This window comes from Pygocentrus nattereri, chromosome 15, assembly GCF_015220715.1.
Source record: "Pygocentrus nattereri isolate fPygNat1 chromosome 15, fPygNat1.pri, whole genome shotgun sequence".
NCBI lineage: Eukaryota > Metazoa > Chordata > Actinopteri > Characiformes > Serrasalmidae > Pygocentrus > Pygocentrus nattereri.
The window spans coordinates 6,425,839-6,444,520 of record NC_051225.1 but is presented as its reverse complement, the minus strand read 5'-3'; the positions used below and the strand labels follow the sequence as shown (position 1 = coordinate 6,444,520).

Below are 18,682 nucleotides of genomic sequence, written 5' to 3'. Positions count from 1 at the left end.
GGCTGGGGGGAAATTGTGCTTTTAAAGCCTGCCCTTAACGCAGCTAATGGTTGCGATGGAGCGTTGATTTAAAGCAGTGTGCCATGTTGTAGGCCTAATCCGAGATCAATCTGCTCTTGAGGTGTTCCAGGCGCAGCAGAGTTTGGCGTATTTAATCAGCTGGGCCTGGGAGTGAAGGCTCTCTCCGCAGAGTAATGCCGCCCAGGGGATGTTGTGGTACAGACAGAAATGCTGGTGCTTTCCAGCCGGACTGTCAAGAGAGGTATGCTAGCTAATAGAAGCCAGATGGACACCCTCCATTATGCTGTCACACGAATGTGGTTTCCTATCAGCCGTGGGGACTATCGCCTTGCAGGCTGTGTTTGGGTATGTTACAGCAATGACGTGCAGTAAAGGACGACATGCAGTGTCATCACCTCCTTCTCGAGATGTTTTGATTTACCAAGAGTTTAATTGCTTCTGGCTTCAACTCCTGATGGATGATGGATTCAAGAATTTAGCATGGAATGGAAGTTGGAGCAGAAGGATCTCTGTGAACACCTTTGGGTTTGGGCTTTGGGACTTGCCTGATTCTAATTACATACGTTTATCCTGTTGGGAAGGTTCCAGTGGAGTTCCAGCAGGTGGCAAACTTGTCCCGTGGCATTCCAGCACTGTCCGAGTGAGATAAACCTCACCACTTGAGGAAGCAGTGCAGTAAGCTGAATATGAATATGCAGCCAGCGTACATGGACAGCAGCGGTGAAGTCATTTCTACCATTCCTGGACTTTCCATTCAGAAGCTATTTCACTATAGATGCTTGTTTGGATTTTGCACTGCTCGTCAGATACTTTCAGTTGACCAAAAAGCTCTGGTGCAGGATCCCGGGGCAAGTTCAGTGGTCCCTCACTGAAAATCCTACATTTCTCTGAATAGCCATCCCAGTATTTAGAGATGTATCTTAGCCAAGAACCTGCTTTCAGATGTTGCTTTCACATTAGCGCCAGAAGACATCATTTACAAGGCTTTTAATGCGTTTTAGATTCAGGATTTGTACTTTGCCAGCTCCAAGGCCTTTGATCTCCTCTCCTTCAACTCAATGTGTTTCTCTTTAGCAGCTCTACATTCAGTTGCGAAGGCTGTATTTTTCAATGTCACCTTTACATGAAGAATTATGATGGGCTTAAAACAATGCCGACCGAATAAAAAATGTGCTTTTGCAGCCACCATGGCTGCTGGAGCCTGGCTTGCCTCTCTTTTTTTGACAGTGCGAGTGAAGTCAGAGGAATATGAGTGTTTCATTCAAGCTAATGTCTTATGTGGAGACTCTGGGATAAAATATTGTCTGGGATTTACCAAAATAAAGTATGCACTTGTTATTGGTCCTACTTTGCTGTGATTAATAATGGTATCGATGGAGAAAAATCAGAGGTTATTTCTCAAAGCAGCTGTGTCAGTTAGCCAGATAGTTTAGGCCCTTAGGCTCAGACCCAGGCCCTTAGGCCCTTCTAGTCAGAGACAACCTAAGGAACATTGCTATAGGACAGTCATTTGGCATATGTTACTCAGCCTACTGAGATGGTGATATTTGCAAAGCACCGCTGGGGTGATTGAAGTCTGATTTAAAGTCTAAGTCTGATTAAAATATATCTTTTGGATTACTTGGCATGATTAACAGAAGATCTGCAGCTCAGCTTATAAAGCCTTGTTCAGCAGTCCGACGATTCTCCACAAGGGGGAGCTATTAGCGCTCAAACTGCTTTTGTGAGCATCACTAAAAAAGAAGCAACCCACACCAGCAGGATCTCACAAATGCATTAATGTTTGTAGTTGCAAGTCATGTAAAAGTACATTTAGTATAATTAAATGTTTGCATGTATATAATTACTTGATTCATCAGCATAATCGCTGGATTACTCGCTCGCTAATCTTAGAAATAGTGACAACCTTTGAGCCATTCCACCATAATCCCCCATGAATAATTTCACCATTTCACAGCAAAGCATGTCTTTATGTGCACAGTGCTGTGCCACAGGTATTTGAGTAGCTGTCGCAATCGCGTGAGATCTTTTGTCAAAATAGTTTGGGACAAGCCCGGCTGACTTAACAATTATACCGTAAAGCTGAAAAGTGATCTGAAAACAGCCTTAAAGTGATATGAAAATGTTTTTCTTTTGCCTCAGTGAATGTGCCAGCTACTGACATGGTTGCATTTCCTCTTTTCCCTCAAAATAGCACTCAGATCTTGATATGATATCTCTTGGTATCTCATAGTAGTGAAAGGTGTTGTGTTTCTGCTTTGCTGCACAGCCCCTGACCGTCTACATAATAGAAAGTTCTTGGTGCACGCTGGCGTGAACCATGTCTTTCAAACTAGGTTCACACAAAGCCCAAAAGAACCATTAGACACATAATACACTAACGCCTCGACTCTGAGAGCCGTTTGTCTTTATTGGACGGGATCCTGTGTCCTGTGACCCAAATACACAGGCTGGATGTCCCTTATTATGGGACCAGATAGGTGTAAGATTTATTTTATTCTTCTGTTTACAGCTTCTGGAAGACTGGACTCTTTGTTTTTCCCTCCTTATGCCCTCAGAAGAGGCCATGCCAACCTCCTGCTATGCCTCTTCAGACTAGGCTAAAAAAGTCTCAGGCCTACTGTTTTTACCAAGTGGAACAAGCGATCCGTCAACGTTCATTTAGATATGAATTCATGCATTCCTGAGCCTCTTGAAGTGAACGGCTTTGAAGCTCAGAACATTCATTTCACCCTGCTGCATTTTCCTTCATTGAGGCACCCCTCTGCCCAGACATGACTGCATTTAGTCAATTATGTAAATGTAATGTTTGTATTTATAGTCGTAGCCTCAGAGCTGCGGCAGTGGCACTTTTGCAGCTGGGAAACATTGTGTTCTCGCTCAAACCTCCGTGGGTTTGTCCAAGCACAAAGCCTCAACTGCTGAGACCCTACTTTTGGGGACCATCTAGGGGCTTGAAATAGGAACACTTGAATGTAAGTGTGCACTACTCCAAGTGTAGACTACACCGTTAGAAATAAAGGTTCTGTGCATTTACCAAGGTACAAACAATGTAAATGTACCCTCAAAAGGCACAACGGTGGTTTCAAGGTCCAAGTTTTTCCAAGTGGAAATTTGTAAGATTTCATAAACGAATGTTTTAAAACAGAATAAACAATAAAAAAAGTCTGGAGACGAGACGGGGTGTGTGGGTTCAACATAACTTATACAATATGATCTCACTGGATTATGCTACAGTCATGTTCCCTGACTAAAGGTACTGGGGTGTACCCTTGAGGCTACCACCCCAGTGACAAGAGGGGGACTGCCCCTGTTATGAAAATGTAGTGTTGGTCACCTTAAGGGGTTTCAAAACAAGAAGAACCACAGATGACACGAAGTAGATATCTCACTTAAGTTTAATATGTACAGTAAATACACTATTTACATTGCATAAATTATGTACAAGTCGAAAGACTTTGTTCTGAAACAACTCACAAGACATTTGTAGCCCTTGAAACTGGGACAGTCTGGAATACAACTTTAAAAACATGTAGAAACCGTTTCAAAAGAAAAAGACCCTGATTTAAATGTTAATATGCAAGTAAATTGAGCCAAAACATTCAGTCTCGTGACTTGTGTGGCCGTTTTAGAAAAGAAAAACATTGTCTAAAAGCTTATTTGTTTTTTTTTTGGGAAACTGCTGTATAATACAATAAAAAAAACAAATATTTATGGCACTTGAGATGTATAGCCTGCATGTAATAAAAGGCACTATCGTGACGTCTGAAGCACATCGTGTTAATATATATTTTTTTTATTTACTGGTTCCAGTTGCGTCAGAGGTGTAGGTCCAGCCTAACGAGTGGTTTCGCACTTTTAAAGCTCCTTGGCAAATATTTGTCCATAAAAAAGTAGTACCAGCTACACGAGAGGAAAACATTGGTGCATAGCGTTCAGCACAATGTCCAGTCTGTTCGTGTTTTGTCTTGGAACAAATACTGAATAGATGCAGGAAGGCTTGAAGAAAAGAACTCGAATGGTCCCAGCATTTGTCTTGACGTTCACTGTTCATGTTCATTGTGCTTTGGTCCATGAAAAAGTCAGTTCCTACATGTGCCTCTTCATGTGCAGGGCCAGGTGGTCGGACCTGGAGAAGGCTCGTTCGCACAGGTGGCACTGGAAGGGCCGGTGGCCGGTGTGTTTGCGGAAGTGGCGGGTCAGCTCGTCGGACCGGGCAAACTTCCAACCGCAGCCTTCCCAGCTGCAGTGATAGGGCTTCTCACCTAATGAGAACAGACATAATGCATGGTTAGTCTGTGCTACAGTCTAATGCAGGACACATGCAATGCAACGCAACAGAGTGCACTAATGCAACATGCATACCAGTAATGCAGCAATGCAACTATAATAACGCAGCTCGTTCTTTACCTGTGTGCGTCCTCTGGTGCGCCTTCAGGTGTGAGCTCTTCGTGTACGTCTTGCCGCAGCCCGCGTACGTGCACGTGTGCGTGGCCGTGCGTTTCCTGGGCCAGGTCCTGCGTCCGCGCTTGGGTTTGCTGGCGTCCAGCTCCAGCGGCGAGGAGGGCGGCGTGAGCAGAGCTCTCTGCCCGGCGCTGGGCATCGCCACGCCTGGGTAAGACAGCTGCAGCTGCGGCGGCGGGGGCGCGGGGAAGCCCGTGTGGAAGCCGGACGCGAAGGGCACGGAGCGGCACATGGGAGCCTGGCATTCGGGGTGCATCATCTCGGCCGGGCTGAGCGGAGGGGTCATGCTGCCGGAGCCCTGTGGAGAGTGGGCTAGCAGTGGCTGCTCGTATGCCCTCATGCAGGCTCCGTTGCTCGTCGCCTCCTGCTTTATTTTGGGCACCATTCCCATCACGGGCCCGTAGCTGTCCATGCACGGCTCGGCTTTCACGCCGTCAGCAATAATGTCCTGAGTTGTGTACGGCGGCGACCTGACCAGAAAGCGTCCCTGGATGTGGTTGGAGAGATGATGATGAGGAGGAGGAGGGCAGTAAGTGTCCGCTTCGGAGCGCAGCAGCTCGGCCATGAGGCTAGCGCTGTAGCCGGGGGGAGAAGCAGCGAGCTCGGCCGCTGGGTACGAGCTGGTCGGGGCAGGCGTGCTGTTGTAGCCGCCTCTGCCCTCCTGCATCCTGTAGTCGCCCCCCAGAGCCATGGCTATGCCGGACATGGGCGGGAGGTTCTCGGGGCACGCCGTGTTGGCCAGGATAAACTCCAGATCCAGATATTTGTCCAGATCCTCGTCGTCTTGGTGTCTGCTGGCAACAGCGCCGTCCAGGCTCGAGGACAGCTCGGTCAAGCAGCTGACGTGCAGGTCATCGTCCTTCCACCTCTGCGTTAAAGACAAGCAAAAGGCTGAAGGTTAGCAAATGCAACGCGCGCAATGCAGTGAAACGAGCAAATGCAACGGCTTAGGCAAGTCAGTCAAACCAAGATTCAGAAACGAAACGCGTGTGGTGAAGCAGCTCAAATCACTTCTAAGCACAAGCCTGCGGTTATGAGGGAGGTTAGCTGACAGCGCGGCTGGAGGCTGTGCGCGCAAACACGCACGGAGAGCTGGAGAGGCTCAAAGAAGTGAAGCACACACTCACGTTTTCCCAACATTTCTCCTTCTGCGCGGCGAAAGTGGAAATGGATGGCAAAATGGTCCCGCTTAAGGCCATCTCCAGTCGGTCCAGTGATTACAAATGAAGAAAACAGAGCAACGGGAAAAAGTTCGGACGCTGTCTTAACTTTCCAAGCTAGTCCTACTTGAAAAGGTAAGAGTGGCACCGCTGCGTTCAGCGGAGCAGCTCAGACTCTTTGCTCCAAACACGCAACCTGACGTTTCAAACCCAAGAGCGCAACTGATTGGTGGCTTATAGCTGCGCGTCAGCGAGGCTCGACCAATCAGGGCGGGCAGAGGAAAAACGTGCTGGGCGTCCCTAATTTTAGCTCCGGTATAAAAGACGAGAGCCTCAGCGAGAGAGTGTGAAGGGGTGAGGGAGTGATGCCGTGAGGGCATGAAGGGGTGAAAAAAAATGAAGCTAGTGAGGGAAGGAGTGAATGAATGAGGCAATTGAAGGGCGACTGGGGAGCGAGTGAGTGCATGAAGGAGTGAACACTGTCCAGAGGGAATGGGTTAAGAGAGAGTGAAGGGGTGAGGGAGTGATGCCGTGAGGGCATGAAGGGGTGAAAATGAAGCTAGTGAGGGAAGGAGTGAATGAATGAGGCAATTGAAGGGCGACTGGGGAGCGAGTGAGTGCATGAAGGAGTGAACACTGTCCAGAGGGAATGGGTTAAGAGAGAGTGAAGGGGTGAGGGAGTGATGCCGTGAGGGCATGAAGGGGTGAAAATGAAGCTAGTGAGGGAAGGAGTGAATAAATGAGGCAATTAAAGGGCGAGTGAGTGCATGAAGGAGTGAACACAGTCCAGAGGGAATGGGTTAATGAACGAGTGAATGAACAAGCCAGGGAATGAGTGAATGAGTAAGAGAGAAAGAGAATCCAGGAGCGACTGGTGAGGGAGTGAGTGCATGGAGGAACGAATTGGTGAAAGAGTGAACATGTGAGTAAGTGAGTGAATGAGTGAGGGAGAATCAGAGCGACTGGTGAGGGAGTGAGTGCACGAAGGAGTGCAGAGTAGCAATCAAGTGAACAAGTGAGCAAACGAAGAGCGTGAGCGCGTGCTGCCTGAATCGGACGCTCGCGAGAGAGAGAGAGAGAGAGAGAGAGAGAGAGAGAGAGAGAGAGAGAGAGAGAGAGAGAGAGAAACAGAGAAGAGAGAGAGAGAGAGAGAGAGAGAGAGAGAGAGAGAGAGAGAGAGAGAGAGAGAGAGAGAGAGAGCGAAACAGAGAGAGAGAGAAACAGAGAGAGAGACAGAGATAGACAGAGAGAGAGAGAAACAGAGAGAGAGAGAGAGAGAGAGAGAGAGAGAGAGAGAGAGCGAAACAGAGAGAGAGAGAGACAGAGAGAGAGAGAAACAGAGAAGAGAGAGAGAGAGACAGAGAGAAAGAAAGAGAGAGAGAGAAACAGAGAGAGAGAGAGACAGAGAGAGAGAGAGAGAGAGAGAGAGAAACAGAGAAGAGAGAGAGAGAGACAGAGAGAGAAAGAGAGAGAAACAGAGAGAGAGAGAGAGAGAGAGAGACATCCACAGTGCTGCTATAGTCCTTATTAAGAACATGATGAATTGCGTCACGAGCTCATAAACGAGGTATGTGAAATAATTCCGCCCAAATCTCACAAGTAAACATTTCATTCTGCCTGGAAATCGTGCGATAAACGTCTTTGTTAACCTGCTTCTGTAAGTAGGCTAGTAAACACCAACAAGTCTGTAGCTCTAGTAGCCGACAGTCAAAAACAAGGTTCTTCGAGGGTTCTTTAGTAAAGCCAGTGGGTCTCCACAGAACCACGAACACTCCAAGAACCATTTCCATGCTTTAGTTTCTTCAGAATGATGGAGAATGTGTGAGTTGGCTACTCGCTAGCTTTCCTGCTCGAATGTCCCCGTTCCACCTTAAATGGTGCATTCTACAATGCAACTGGCGCACCATTTAAGGTGGAACGGTTAAATTCGAACAGCTTCGTTTCGTTCTGTGTAGCCCTAAAAATGGTTCTGTTCTTGTGACAATGTTAAGCGTGAAACAACAGAAGAACCGTTTTTGGTGCCACATAGAACCATATATATAATAATATAATATATATATATATATATATATATATATATATATATATATATATATATATATATATATATATAATCAATCTGAAGACCCATTTATTCACCATGCAAATAACCATTTAAGCATGCAAATGTGTCATTGAGTGTTAACGGTTTCTTTATAGAACCACTGTCTTTACTAAAGAACCCCTGAAGGACCATTTTAAGAGTGTATATTATGCTAATTCCTGTCTAGACTCGTAGCCTTTTCTCCATAACTCAGTAATGGAGACCTCGGGCAGTGATGGTCTTCCCTGCAGTCTCTTCCACACACCTGCCGAAGCAGCAGCAGCGGAGGTTCGGGCTCCGTTTCATTTGCATGGCATCGCAGCCCCTCAGCCAGCAGGCGCCACGTTTATCAGCATCTATTCACACGGAGCTGCGCACAAAGCCGGCGTGCCATCAGGCCGTTAAAGGCCCATTCACTTGCAAACGGCACGGGCTAGTGAGGGGGCGCGGAGGGGGCTTTGTTTCTGGCAGGTATCAGGGCAATTAAGCTACATTAAATGAGTTGCGGTCGGGAGACTTGTCTCCAGTCTTTGGGATAATACAGAACCGATAGCTATTAGCATGCCATTAGCATTACAGCCAAGAGAGTAAACCCCTTGAACTTTAAGCCTATTACTGAGTTATTAATCGAAACGTATTCTCAGAAGTGCATAGTAGCTCAGGTCCAACTTTGAGGAAACTGTGTTTCTGATTATGGCTAATTTCTTTAGTACACTGGTGGAGAAAGTATCTACTTTTTTAGTCAGGCTGTGTCCAAATTGCATACAACCTCACTAAATAGTGCACACTTTTGAGAGTGGTAGGTCAAAATATTACACCACCATCAGAGTTCCATTCATTGTCAGGCTTAGGGTTCCTTAGTAAAGAAATAGTTCTTTATAGAACCATGAACACTCAAAGAACCCTGTGCAGAATGTGCTGTAGATGGTTCTGTACAGAATGTTTTTGATAAGGGTTCTTCCATTGTTACCAATGGAAGAACCCTTACCATTGTTTCCATTGAGACCAAGGTAAAAGAAGAACCTTTTTGGGGGCTGATTAATGGGTTCTTTGCACTGTCACACTTAAAAATATAGTTCCTCAAGGGTTCTTTAGTAAAGAAATGTCTCTTTATAGAACCATGAACATTCAAAGAACCCTGTGTGTGGGTCAAGGTTGCTTTGGAGAATGTGCTGTAGATGGTTCTATACAGAACCTTTTTGAACAGGGTCTTTCTATTGTTGCCAGCTTGACATCATAATAAAAGAAAACCTTTTTTGATGCTATATAGAATGTGGCATGGCTTATGGGTTCTCTGTATCTTGAAAGTGTTCATGGTTCCATTTAGAACCATTGTGTTTACTAAAGAACCCTTGAAAACCCTTTTTTAAATATGATGGGTCAAAAATATTTTGCCACTATTCGAATTCTATTCTTTGTCATGCTTGACAGAGATGGTTCTTCAAGGGTTCTAGTAAAGACAGTGGTTCTGTATAAAACCATGAACACCCAAAGAACCATGCTTAAATGGCTCTTGGCATGGGGAAATGATGAATATTGTTGAATATGTTGAGAAAGAGCTCCCCTTTTGTTACAAGCTTGACATTGTATTTATATATATAAACCATAAACAGCACATTCTCCATCAATCTGAAGAGCAGTTTCACCATGCAAGGAACCCTTAAAGCATGCAGATGATTGTTTGAATGTTCCTGGTTCTAGAACTTTTATCTATACTAAAAAACCCTTGAAGAACCGTCTTTTTAAGAGTGATATGTGGTAGTTTGTGTTTGGGCTTCAGATTAGTTATGGTCTTATGTAAGGCTAGTGACTGCACTGCTTTGTGATTGGATGCACCTCTGACTTTTTCTTTCCGTGAAAAGAGAAGATTAGCACTTAACTTCATTTCCTGCTGATGCTGGATGCACTAAGAAGTTCCACTGCTGTCCTATAATTTTCTCTGTACTTAAGTAAAGACCTGGTACTTGTGTTCTTCTACTCAGGTCGTTTTCTGAAAGGTGCTTTCACTCCTACTTGAGTCATTATTTCACTGAAGCAAGGATACTTTTACTATTCTTATTCTGCGCTTATTCTTCAGTCACTATGATATGATTACCGTCATAAGCAAAGTTCGAACACCCCTAATCCATTGACATGTCTTTGTTGATTTTCTACGTGAATATGAGTTAACATGTCCTTTACATCAAGCAGACTCTCAATGAGGAATTGGACCCCCATACAGGCTCTGAGGGCCTAAGTCAGGGATCTGCAACATGCGTCTTTTTTACCGCTCTGCTGCGGCTCCACAGCCGAATTAGATTATTATTAAAACAAAAAAATCCTCCTTTGCGGTAAAATAAAGCTCTGCTGATTGTTCTAACACAGTTTTAACGATAAATGGTGGACTTACTGTGGCCTATGACTGCTAATTCACCAACCTTTGATCCTGAAGATTGGTGTACAGACTGTTGGTCATCATAGCAACACAGAATTTTCCTGTTCCACCTTAAAAAGTGCAGCAATTACATTCTGGCACCATTTAAGATGGAACTGAAAAATTCGATCAAGAAGCTGGTGGATGAGAAGATGACCTCAGCCTCGTGAAAAATCAAACATTGGGAGACATTTATATATTTTAGCCTGTACTGGTACATCAGCACATACTGAGACGTTTACAGCCAAGATGTTAAAATGGACAAGTGGTTTGACTTTTGGTTGAAATTGCTCTACTTAACATTGGGGTTGCCGACCCCTGGACGAAGTAGCCTAAAGTAACTTGAAGCCAACAAAAGACACTTGTTCACGATGTATTTGGATATCAGACATCGGTGGAATATCAGTGGAACTGGGAGAGATGCAGCACATTTCAGAGATGCCGTCCAGATGCAAAGGGCATGATCAGACCAGAATATCGCTAATGTTGGTGTTTAGCTTGTGGTTATGACTCAGGTATTAGTAACGGAATCACTCAGATTAATCCTCTGATCTTGATCCGTGCCCATTCTCCAACCAACTCACATGATCGAATCACAAACCCTTCTGTTCGAGATCATTTCTCTGAGCTGTAATGGTGAAGAAACTGTAGGGAGTGGATTTTTTGTTTTTTTTGTTGCGGTGTACAGCCTGTACCTGTCTGACAGCACACAAAATTACCTCAATTACGCATCTGCCTCTTCATTGCGGTAGGACACAGTGTGTAGGTGGGTATCTGTACATTCCAGGAGTGGCTTTCAAGGAATTAAGGTTCACGGTTGATCTCTTTGGCTTGGATATTTAAACGGATTTTGAATGTGTGATGCGCTGCAGTAACAAACACTGAAAAATCATTTTGGCAATGAGTAAATGAACCACCTCTGTTTTGTCTTTCAGTTTAATTACTTTCACTGATAATTATGTTGATGTAATGTATTTCATTTATATACTACACGATTAATGACAGGCCCTCAAGGCTTCTTTAGGAAATCATTCTGTGTAGAACCATGAACACTCAGAGAACCCTTTGCATGGTTGACGGGTTCTTTGGAGAGTGTGCTGTAGCTGGTTCTATGTAGAGCCTTTTTGAATAGGGTTCTATATAGCACCAAAAAGGTTTCTTCTATTGTTGCTAACTTGAGATTATAATAAAAGCAGAACCTTTTTGGTGGCTATATAGAATGCAAAGGGTTCTCTGCTTTGTGAAACTGTTCATGGTTCTACATAGAACCATTTTCTTTACTGAAGAGCCCTTGAAAAAACATCTTTTTTAAGAGTGATGGGTTCAAAATATCACACCAAGATTAGAATTCTATTCAGTGTCACTCTTAAATGGTTCTTTAGAGAAAACAGTGGTCATGAACATTTGAAGAACCCTTTGCATGGTGAAATGGTTCTTCAGATTGCTGGAGAAAGTGCTGTATTTGGTTCTTAATAGCACCAAAAAATGGTACTTCTGTTGTTATGATGTCAAGATTGTAATGAGAGAAGAACCCTTTTCGGCGCCATATAGAACCATTTTCAAACAGGCTCTACATAGCTCCATATACAGCACATTCTCCATCAAGCTGAACAACCATTAGTCATGCAAAGGGTTCTTTGAGTGTTCATTGCTCTATAAAGAAACACTTTCTTTACTAAAGAACCCTTTAAAATGTCATGGCATTCAAAAGTTTGAGGAAGCTGAGGAAGCTGTATGTAAAAAGAGAGAGGAAAGAAAAGGTCGTGTCCAGAGTGATGAACAGGGCTGTTGATTTTTAAAAGGATATAACATAGTAATATTAATATACACAGACACGATGTAAGCCACTTGTCCTTCTGGGTCGTGGGGGAAGCTGGAGCCTATCCCAGTGGTCATTGGGTGGAAGGCAGGAAACGCCAGTCCATCACATCCATATACAATCACACACACACTCACACCTAGGGCCAATTAAGTGTGTCCAGTTGGCCTGACTGCATGGCTTTAGACTGTGGGAGGAAACCCACAGACACAGGGAGAACATGCAAACTCTACACCGAAAGGACTCTGGTCACCCAGCTGGGGCATCGAACCCAGGCCCCGCTGCGCCACTGTGCCACCAATAACATCGCTATGCATTTCTAAATCTCAAGACAGATAATCTGATAAAGCCCCTAAAGACACAACATTTGATTGTAGTACTTATCAGTGAATATCTTCTCACTGTTGCTGAAATACTTAAAATATTGGCACATCTAAAACTACCTTCTGGTGTCTTGAGTATTTAAACCCACAAGTGGTGTTGATATATAAAATGACCAAAAATATTCATATAAAAAGCGACTAAACACTGAATGTACATCTTTTCACTTTTCTCTATGTGGCCATCATGGACACAGAGCACTTTCAGCCTTTACAGATTGTATTTCCAGATGACAGTCATTAGGGACCTGCTATTGAACGTCACGTCATGCCTCAGATTAACCTTTATCAGTGTTTGGAAATCCAAGCCTGTACCTCACACACTACATGCCCCACATTTCTTTTCTCTACAATGGCCTAATGCATCATCCCAGGCAGGTCAGATGAGCCATGACCCAGGCTTTGTGTTACAAGCTGTATGACATTTCTGTATTGTTGTAGCGCTGATGCTGAAACTAGCCAACATGAATTTACTAGATCGAGATGATACAGCAGAGAGCTTAGCACAAAGTAATGTGGGGGTTTGAGCAGAACGTGCTTTCGGTCATGTTCTCATATTCCCATAGCAATGTCATCAGTGAACTGTGAGAGTATTCAGTATCCTATTTTTTCCTCATTTTATCTTAGTTCCCTTTCGTGGATGTCCCCATAGCAGTGTTTTGAAACATATAAACTCTTCACGGTGAGAACTAGTTAGGCTAAAGTACAGCCACAACATGACGGAGGTAGTGCTAACATGTCTATGAGAAAAGGCAATACACCCCATTTACATTCAAAACATTTATATGTCTGCTAAAGTCGTTTTTATTCACAGATTCATCAAAAACATTCTACAGACGAGGTAAATAAAAGGTATTTCTATTTTATTTAGTTTTATTTGGACTTTAACTAAGAATGACATTACACCCAGCCTAATTTTGATGAACATGTTTTATATATTTAGTTTGGAAAGGTGGTTGGTGCAAACAATGTAGAATTATATTGAACTAATTATTTGTGTTTGCATCAATTTACTAGGCCCGCCATTTAACTATTACAGTTAATGCTGCCTGTGGGGTAAGTTGTAGCATTTGCAGTCCTCCCAGTTTTTCGTGGATTGCAGGTTTATGTTTTAATTTGTAGCATAGATGTGCAGGTTCTATGAAAATGATCATTTATTTAAATGGTAGCCTGAATGTATTAGTTCATGACCCGCTCTCTGCTACATCTTTTCCACATAAATATAAGCCATATAAATATAATCATTGTGAAAAACTGGAAAACAAAACTGTCTTATCTATTGTTTTAATGTGGAAATGATGTGAACATTTGAATCAAGTCAGTTTAATGGTTTACTTATTTCTGCGGCCCAAAGAGGCCGACTAACGCAGATAGGCCTCCCAACCCAACATCATGTTGAAAACAGTGGGACACTTTATACTTTGTGTGAAGTGTTTTCCAGCGCTACGCTCAGCATTGTGAGTTTATTTGGAAAAGCCTTTTTGCCTGCTGGTTATCGAGTGTCATGCATATTTTGTGGCTTAAGTCAAACCCCTGGGAAACACCTGCTCTTTCTTCGCAGCGGGGGCAGCGGCGGCCTGCTTTCGAAGGAGAAGGAAACTGAGCGTCCAGCCAGCAGCGGAGCGAGTGAGAGTTAGAGCCGGAATGGGATCCTGCGTTAGGGCTTATATAGTGGACTATTTTTAACCCACTCCCCCTCGCCTATCACAGGCTTTCCTCTCTGTGTCGTTCAGGAAGCCGGCCTGGCTCCCTTTCCCGCTCGCATGCTGGCCCATTCAAAGCCAATCAGGACAGGATAGCCCTGCGATGACCAGGCACTCAAATGAGGGAAAAGAATGAAAAGTGTCACACATTTTTTTATGTGGCTGTAATTTCAACAGAAGAGAGGATTTCCTCACAGGCAAACTGGACATGCAGTTGACTGACGTCAGCCGTTTTTTTCCCTTATTAAGTCTTATATCAAGGTTAATAATGGTGAATGTGACAACCGAGCGTATGACTGACTTTAAATGTTGAGGGCCTCAAAGTATGACACAACTATTAAGGAACTGCAGTGTTTTCTTATGGGAGCTCCACACTACATTCTTACCCTATGCACTTTCCTCCTTCACTGTACACTGTATTACTATACTATACACTACATTTTACACTCTGCACTATACTCCCTATATATAGTGCATAGTGTACATTCTTACACTATGCACTATGTTCCTGTCCTATATATCCTATATATGTCCCAATAGCAGTGGTCAACAACATGCATCTCCAGAGCTACAGGCATCTCTCTTACTGTCCTATTGTGGCTCCACAGCAGAGTTAGATTTGTTGGTGAAAATGAAACAGACAGACTTATTTGCATTTATAATCACTCCAGTTGGTTTCCTGATACATTTAATCTGCAACAAGAAGCTCTCAAACACCTCCACTTTAAATGGTGTAGCAGTTACATTCTGGTGCCTCAGGCACTATTTAAGGTGGATTGGGATAATGTGAACAACAAGATGGTGAATAACAAGATGACTTCAGCCTTGTACAAACTTGAATTTTAGGAGACATTTAACAAGAAACTGTCCTACTTTTGGGGAAAAGTTTCCTGCCAGAGATGCAAGAAATTAGAAAGTGTACATCTTAATACTGATAATGTATAAAGCGACATGTATAAAGTGACGTGTAGGGGTGATATAGTAGAGGCACTGATTCAGTACAGCAGCAGAGACAAATAAGTGGACATGAAGTGCCATTGCAGCGATGTCTAATTGGAATGAAATGAAATGGACATAAAATGTTGTGGCACCCAAGGTGGTTTGATTTTTGTTGAAATGGGACAAAATGGCTGTTCATAACATGTGGGTCGCACCCCTGCGCTGTACACTACATTCTTACACTATGCACTATATTCCTTTCCTATACGCTACATTCCTGTACATTATTCACTACGTTCTTAAGCTATATACTATACTCCTTCACTATACACTACACTGCCTTCTTATACTATACATAGACAGATTTCTGATTGGGCCAGTGGGGCCAGTTCCCCGGGGCCTCTGACTACCAGAGGCCCTACACCACAAGGCCTAAGGCAGCTCAAAGATTCAAGACAATCCCCTACAAATGAAATTATATCTGTCACCAGACCGCAAGCCCATAATCTGGGCCAAAATAGGGGCCCCTTTGGCTAGTCCATCCACAGGTCCAGAAACCATCCTTTCAAACAAAATAAAAAGCAATCCCTTCAGCCCCGCACCAATACATACACCACTACGTATTATACACTGTACACTACATTCCTACACTATAAATTACATTATTATGCTATACATTCCATTTGTACACAATACATAGTGTATTATACACTATACGCTACATTCTTACACTATACACTATATTTGTACACTACACTACATATAATACACTATACACTACATTTTGCAGACTATTCATTACATTTGTACACTTTACACTATGTTTTATACACTATACATTGTATTACACACTGACATTTCTACACTATACACTACACTTGTACACTGTACACTACATTTGCGCACTATGCACTATATTCTTACACTATATACTACACTGGTGCACTATACACTATGTATTATACATTATACAGTACATTTGTACACTTTACACCATGTTTTATACACTGTAAACTACATTCTTACACTATACATTACATTTGTACACTATACACTATGTGTTATACACTATATATGACCTTCTTACACTGTACACTATATTTGCACACTGTACACTTATTCTTACACTATACACTGCATTGGTACACTGTACATGCAATACAGCAGGAGTTACCTGAAAAACACAAAACCTTTGTTTGTTTTTTTCAAAAAACAAAAGCAGCTGCTTATCACTATTGGCTAAATGGAAAACATGGTTTGACAAGTTTGGAGTGGAGGAACTCCAGTGGCCTGCACAGAGCCCTCAACCCCACTAAACACCTTTGGGATGAATTAGAATATCATTGTTAGACAAGCCTTCTTACCCAGCATCAGTTCCTGACCCCACAAATGGTCTCTTGACTAAACAGGCAAGAATTCCCCAAAGACACACTCAAAAATCTTATGGAAAGCTTCCCAGAACTGTGGAGGCTTTAATAGTTGCAAAACTCCATGTTGATGCCCACAGTTTTAGAATGGGATGTCTAGCAAGCTCATATAGGTGTGACAGTCAAGTGTCCTCATACTTTTGGCCATGCAGTGTATGTCTGTGGATCCTCAGCAGAAGAGTGATAATAACAACTTCATAAACAAGCCTCACCCCTCTGAGATGAGGCTGACTTGGCAGCAGAAGACTAATTGCACCAGGAAAAAGATTTTTCTTTCTTTCTGTTTTTTTTTTGAGCATATGGATTTAATTAGTTCGATAAGACACACGGGAGACAGGCAATTTATTAGCTGTTAACACTTGAAATGATGCAGATCTTGTTCTCTGAACACATATAGTCGCACCATGATGCTGGCGGAGAGGCGTGTTTGCACTGCTTTATCATTTAAAAGAGAGAAAAACATCAAACGAAGCCTGTTTGAAAGTGCCTGGACGTAAATGTCATCCCAGGCCTGAATCTGTCATTGTTAAGCACAGAAGCCACAACAGTGATTTCAGGTTGTTGGTGGTCGTTCGCTGAAGCAGGCCCTGCGCAGGAGAAGCAGAGAGATGTCTGATTTCACAGGTCAGAGCCGGCATAACACCATGGCTGAGGGCTAACATGAGAAAAACGGATTGAGGTCGCGTGTAATTTACACAGTAATCCCCAAACTAGTCGGGAATCGCGAACATTACTGAACTGGGAGCGATGACTCCGGAGCGGTGGATTGGGAAATTATAAGCCTGGCTTGAAATGTTTTGGAGTTTAACCTGGCAGCATTCATGTAATTTCAACATTTCTCCATTTTCTCTGTTATAAGTCTTAAAACCACAGGAATTGCCTGTGGGGCTCTGCCAAAAACCAGTTCCTTATTTATACAGGAGTGGGAATTACACAGAGAAGGGGGGTTGGGGGGTTGAGAGAGGAGAGAGACAGGGAGGAAGGAGAGAGAGAGGAGATGAGAGACACAGAGAAAAAAGAGGAGAGAGAACAAGAGAAAGGATAGAGAAAACAGACAGAGTGAGAGGAGGGGAAAATGAGAGATAGAGAAAGAAGAGAAGAAAAGAGGGAGGGAGAGACAGAGGGAGGAAGGTGTAGAAAAAAGATAGAATAAGGAGATGAAAGAGGGAGTGGAAAAGAGAAACAGGGAGAGAAGATAAAGTTAGAAGAGAGAAATGGATAAAGGAAAGAAAAATAAGAAGAGAGGAAGAGGGAGAGAGAGGAGAAAGAAAGGCAATAAAGAAGAGAAAAGTGAGCAATAGAGAAAGTGAAAAGAGAAAGGGGGAGAAAGAAAAGTGAGAGAGAGGAAGAAGAAAAGAAAAGAGGGAGGGAGAGAAGAGAAAGTAAAGCGAGAGAGAAACAGATGGAGGAAGGAGAGAAAAATAGGGAAAGAAATGAGAGGAAGGACAAAGAAAAGAAAACAAGGAAAGAGAAAGCGACAGATAGAAAGAGGAAGAAGAGATCAAAAGCGAGAGAGGGAGGAAGGAGAGAGATAAAAGATGACAGAGAAGAGAAAGTGAGGAAAGAGAAATGGATAAAGGAAAGAAAAATAAGGACAGAAAGAGGGAGAAGGAGAGAGGATAGAGAGAAAAGTGAGTGATAAAGTGAGGAGAGAGAAGAAAAGAGAGAGAAGAGAAAGTGAGGATAGAGAAACAGAAGAGAGAGTGAAAGAGCAGGGACAGAGACTGAGCAAAAGAAAGAAAGAGTGTGGACAGGAAGACAGGAAAAAGAAAACGGAGAGGGAAGAGAAAGTGGGGTAAGAAAAAGGGAGAGGGAAAGAGGAGAGAAATCACAGGGAGAGGTGGATGACAAAGAAAGATGGAAAGAGAGAGAATGAAGATAGAAAAACAGAAGAGAGATGTAAAAAGAGATGTAAAAGAGAGAGTATGAAGAGAGAAAAACAGGAGAGTTGTAAAAGAGAGAGAGAGAGAAAATGAAGAGAAAAAGAGATGTAAAATAGAAAGAGAATGAAGAGAGAATAAACAGAGAGGAGAGATGTAAGAGAGAGAGATGTAAAAGAGAGAAAATGAAGAGAGAAAAACATGTAAAAGAGAGAGAATGAAGAGAGAAAAAAGAGATGTAAAAGAGAGATGTAAAATAGAAAGAATGAAGAGAGAATAAACAGGAGAGATGTAAGAGAGAGACAAATGTGAAAGAGAGATGTAAAAGAGAGAATAAACAGAAAGGAGAGATGTGAAAGAGAGATGCAAAAGAGAGTGAATGAAGAGAGAATA

General features: G+C 43.0%; 1 protein-coding gene across 1 annotated transcript; it reads right to left on the bottom strand.

The window, feature by feature from the left end:
- Nucleotides 1-3,401: 3,401 nt before the first annotated feature.
- On the bottom strand, nt 3,402-5,844 carry klf2a (Kruppel-like factor 2a). Its single transcript, XM_017701252.2, has 3 exons — nt 5,613-5,844; nt 4,432-5,353; nt 3,402-4,286 (listed from the first exon to the last, which is right to left on the bottom strand). The coding sequence occupies exons 1-3, from the start codon at nt 5,682-5,684 to the stop codon at nt 4,111-4,113; spliced, it is 1,170 nt and encodes a 389-aa protein (XP_017556741.1). The 5' UTR covers nt 5,685-5,844; the 3' UTR covers nt 3,402-4,110.
- Between the last annotated feature and the right edge of the window lie 12,838 nt (nt 5,845-18,682).

Excerpts from the sequence above, each read along its gene's own strand:
- klf2a (XM_017701252.2), bottom strand. The coding sequence starts at position 5,684 with ATGGCCTTAAGCGGGACCATTTTGCCATCCATTTCCACTTTCGCCGCG. Across the intron at positions 5,354-5,612 it reads AGGAGAAATGTTGGGAAAAC|AGGTGGAAGGACGATGACCT; the intron begins GTGAGTGTGTGC and ends TCTTTAACGCAG. Across the intron at positions 4,287-4,431 it reads GCACCAGAGGACGCACACAG|GTGAGAAGCCCTATCACTGC; the intron begins GTAAAGAACGAG and ends TGTTCTCATTAG.